Source organism: Pelophylax lessonae (genome assembly GCF_965119305.1).
Source record: "Pelophylax lessonae genome assembly, chromosome: 10".
Classification (NCBI taxonomy): Eukaryota; Metazoa; Chordata; class Amphibia; order Anura; family Ranidae; genus Pelophylax; species Pelophylax lessonae.
Genome location: NC_138777.1, coordinates 182791368 through 182795224, shown reverse-complemented (window position 1 = coordinate 182795224; position 3857 = coordinate 182791368). Strand labels below are relative to the sequence as shown.

The 3857-nt window shown below is 55.7% G+C and overlaps 1 protein-coding gene across 1 annotated transcript in view; it reads left to right on the top strand.

Annotated features, from left to right (window-relative positions):
- The first annotated feature begins 550 nt into the window (after positions 1–550).
- Positions 551–3857, top strand: part of AMFR (autocrine motility factor receptor) — an 84790-nt gene continuing 81483 nt past the window's right edge. The window contains exon 1 of the mRNA XM_082269905.1: positions 551–938. Within this exon, the coding sequence (XP_082126031.1) occupies positions 714–938 (225 nt within the window). The 5' untranslated portion in view covers positions 551–713. The remainder of the gene's footprint in view (positions 939–3857) is intronic.

Sequence of the window (3857 nt, the reverse complement as noted above, 5' to 3'; positions counted from 1 at the left end):
GGTGAGCCCCCCCCAGCAGTCTGTCTTAGGTGAGCCCCCCCCCAGCAGTCTGTGTTAGGTGAGCCCCCCCAGCAGTCTGTCTTAGGTGAGCCCCCCCCCCAGCAGTCTGTGTTAGGTGAGCCCCCCCCCCCAGCAGTCTGTGTTAGGTGAGCCCCCCCCAGCAGTCTGTGTTAGGTGAGCCCCCCCAGCAGTCTGTGTTAGGTGAGCCCCCCCCAGCAGTCTGTGTTAGGTGAGCCCCCCCCAGCAGTCTGTGTTAGGTGAGCCCCCCCCAGCAGTCTGTGTTAGGTGAGCCCCCCCCAGCAGTCTGTGTTAGGTGAGCCCCCCCCCAGCAGTCTGTGTTAGGTGAGCCCCCCCAGCAGTCTGTGTTAGGTGAGCCCCCCCAGCAGTCTGTGTTAGGTGAGCCCCCCCCCCAGCAGTCTGTGTTAGGTGAGCCCCCCCCTTACAGTGGAGAAGCCAGGCTGGTCATGTGATCAGCTGTCACCCGACTGACACCTCAGTGCTCCTCACCTTTCCCCCAGCGGCGGGGTGTTGGGGAGTGTGGCGGCCGGCAGGGGGCGCAGTAGGAATGGTAAACACACCGGGGGTAGGGTAGTGAGAAGGGAAGACGCAGTGGTTGGCCGACTTTCCCGGAGGCCTTGTCGGTGTCGTGTCATCCCCACATTTCAGCCCCGGTCACCGAGTCAGGCCGGAGAGGGCCCCGGGCTCTCATAGACATGCCTCTGCTCTTCCTGGAGCGATTCCCATGGCCGAGCCTGCGGACGTACACTGGCCTGAGCGGCCTGCTACTGGGCCTCAGCCTACTGAGCGCCTACCGGAGCCTGAGCGGAGAGTTGTACCCGGAGGAGGCCGAGGAGGAGCGGACACTGCTGCCGGAAGACACCGGGGACTTGGTGCTCGAACTAGGCCGATACCTAGTCAATGACAGCCTGGGAGTATGGGTGAGTGAGGGGGGAGTATGGGGAAGGGGGGGGGGGGAGAAGAGCATGGGGGAGTGTGGGGGGAAGAAGAGTGTGTGTGTGTGGGGGAGTGAGGGGGGGAGGGGGGTATGGGGTAGTAAGAGAAGTTGGGAATATGGGGGTGTGAGGGGAGAGGAGTCGGGGGAATATGGGGGTGTGAGGGGAGAGGAGTCGGGGAGTATGGGGGAGTGAGGGGAGAGGAGTCGGGGAATATGGGGGTGTGAGGGGAGAGGAGTCGGGGAGTATGGGGGAGTGAGGGGAGAGGAGTCGGGGAATATGGGGGAGTGAGGGGAGAGGAGTCGGGGGAATATGGGGGTGTGAGGGGAGAGGAGCCGGGGAATATGGGGGTGTGAGGGGAGAGGAGCCGGGGAATATGGGGGTGTGAGGGGAGAGGAGCCGGGTAATATCAGGGAGTGAGGGGAGAGGAGTCGGGGGAATATGGAGGAGTGAGGGGAGAGGAGTCGGGGGAATATGGAGGAGTGAGGGGAGAGGAGTCGGGGGAATATGGAGGAGTGAGGGGAGAGGAGTCGGGGGAATATGGAGGAGTGAGGGGAGAGGAGTCGGGGAATATGGAGGAGTGAGGGGAGAGGAGTCGGGGGAATATGGAGAATATGGAGGAGTGAGGGGAGAGGAGTCGGGGAATATGGAGGAGTGAGGGGAGAGGAGTCGGGGGAATATGGAGGAGTGAGGGGAGAGGAGTCGGGGGAATATGGAGGAGTGAGGGGAGAGGAGTCGGGGGAATATGGAGGAGTGAGGGGAGAGGAGTCGGGGAATATGGAGGAGTGAGGGGAGAGGAGTCGGGGGAATATGGAGGAGTGAGGGGAGAGGAGTCGGGGAATATGGAGGAGTGAGGGGAGAGGAGTCGGGGGAATATGGAGAATATGGAGGAGTGAGGGGAGAGGAGCCGGGGAATATGGGGGTGTGAGGGGAGAGGAGCCGGGTAATATCAGGGAGTGAGGGGAGAGGAGTCGGGGAATATGGAGGAGTGAGGGGAGAGGAGCCGGGGAATATGGGGGAGGGAAGGGAGAGGAGCTGGGGAATATGGGGGAGTGAGAGGAGCTGGGGAATATGGGGGAGTGAGGGGAGAGGAGTCGGGGGAATATGGGGGAGTGAGGGGAGAGGAGTCGGGGGAATATGGAGGAGTGAGGGGAGAGGAGTCGGGGGAATATGGGGGAGTGAGGGGAGAGGAGTCGGGGGAATATGGGGGAGTGAGGGGAGAGGAGTCGGGGGAATATCGGGGAGTGAGGGGAGAGGAGTCGGGGAATATCGGGGAGTGAGGGGAGAGGAGCCGGGGAATATGGGGGAGTGAGGGATAAGCAAACACTGGCCAAATATACAGCTTTCTTGTACTGTCAGAGTCAGAAACAAACTGCATCCCCTGTTTCAAAAGCTGTCCTGGTCATTGACTCTCATTACAGATGTAGAATACAGAGAGAGAAGTATGGATGAGTGAGCATAGAGGAGCCAGAGAGTATGGGTGAATGAGGGGAGAGGAGCCAGAGAGTATGGGTGAATGAGGGGAGAGGAGCCAGAGAGTATGGGTGAATGAGGAGAGAGGAGCCAGAGAGTATGGGTGAGTGAGGGGAGAGGAGCCAGAGAGTATGGGTGAATGAGGGGAGAGGAGCCAGAGAGTATGGGTGAATGAGGAGAGAGGAGCCGGAGAGGAGCCAGAGAGTATGGGTGAATGAGGAGAGAGGAGCCGGAGAGGAGCCAGAGAGTATGGGTGAATGAGGAGAGAGGAGCTAGAGAGTATAGGTGAATGAGGGGAGAGGAGCCAGAGAGTATAGGTGAATGAGGGGAGAGGAGCCAGAGAGTATGGGTGAATGAGGAGAGAGGAGCCAGAGAGTATGGGTGAATGAGGAGAGAGGAGCCAGAGAGTATGGGTGAATGAGGAGAGAGGAGCCAGAGAGTATGGGTGAATGAGGGGAGAGGAGCCAGAGAGTATGGGTGAATGAGGAGAGAGGAGCCGGAGAGGAGCCAGAGAGTATGGGTGAATGAGGAGAGAGGAGCCAGAGAGTATAGGTGAATGAGGGGAGAGGAGCCAGAGAGTATGGGTGAATGAGGGGAGAGGAGCCAGAGAGTATGGGTGAATGAGGGGAGAGGAGCCAGAGAGTATGGGTGAAGGGGATGTGACTGGAAAGTAATGATCACTGTGGAAAGAACAATGAAAGCATACTGTGTGTGTGAGAGAGAACAGCGTCTGTGTAGAGAAATGAAGGCAGAAGTAGAGATTTTACAGACAGCTAACTCAGATTCCTCACTTTATAAAAGAAATGACAGATGATTTGTCAGTCGGGGACGAACCACCACTGTTGGTCCAGTTTGCTTTGCTCCAGTTCTTATAAATAAGCTCACTTTGGAACTCGCTGCTTTTACACTGATTTGGGGCTGATTTGTAAAGACTGCAGCAAGGAAAACATTTTCTTGTGAGCTCAAGGCCTTGATCAGAATCAAGTCAACATGTTTTTCTATAAGTGGGTGGATAATGGCACACCCCAGCAAACACTGGCCAAATATACAGCATTTTTCTCCTGTCTGAGTCAGAAACAAACTGCATCCCCTGTTCCAAAATCAGTCCTGATCATTGACTCTCATTACAGATGCAGAATCAATTTTAAAGGGTAACTCCACTTAAGGAAAAGTATAGCAACTAAAATATATACTGTATAGCATATACAATTGCAACACAAGCCATACTATAATTTAAAGGTAAAAAAATTCCTTTCTATTTCAAACTGCAGCCAATGTAATTTCTGTAAAATCCAATGCAATATGGCAAACTAAAACTGGTGTACAGAAACTCCCTAGAAATGTAATTTCTTGCTTGTTTGAAGATCTCTGCATTAGGATAAAAGTCAGGTTTTGGGCTCTGTTAACACTAGTGTGGTTTCTCCTGTGTCT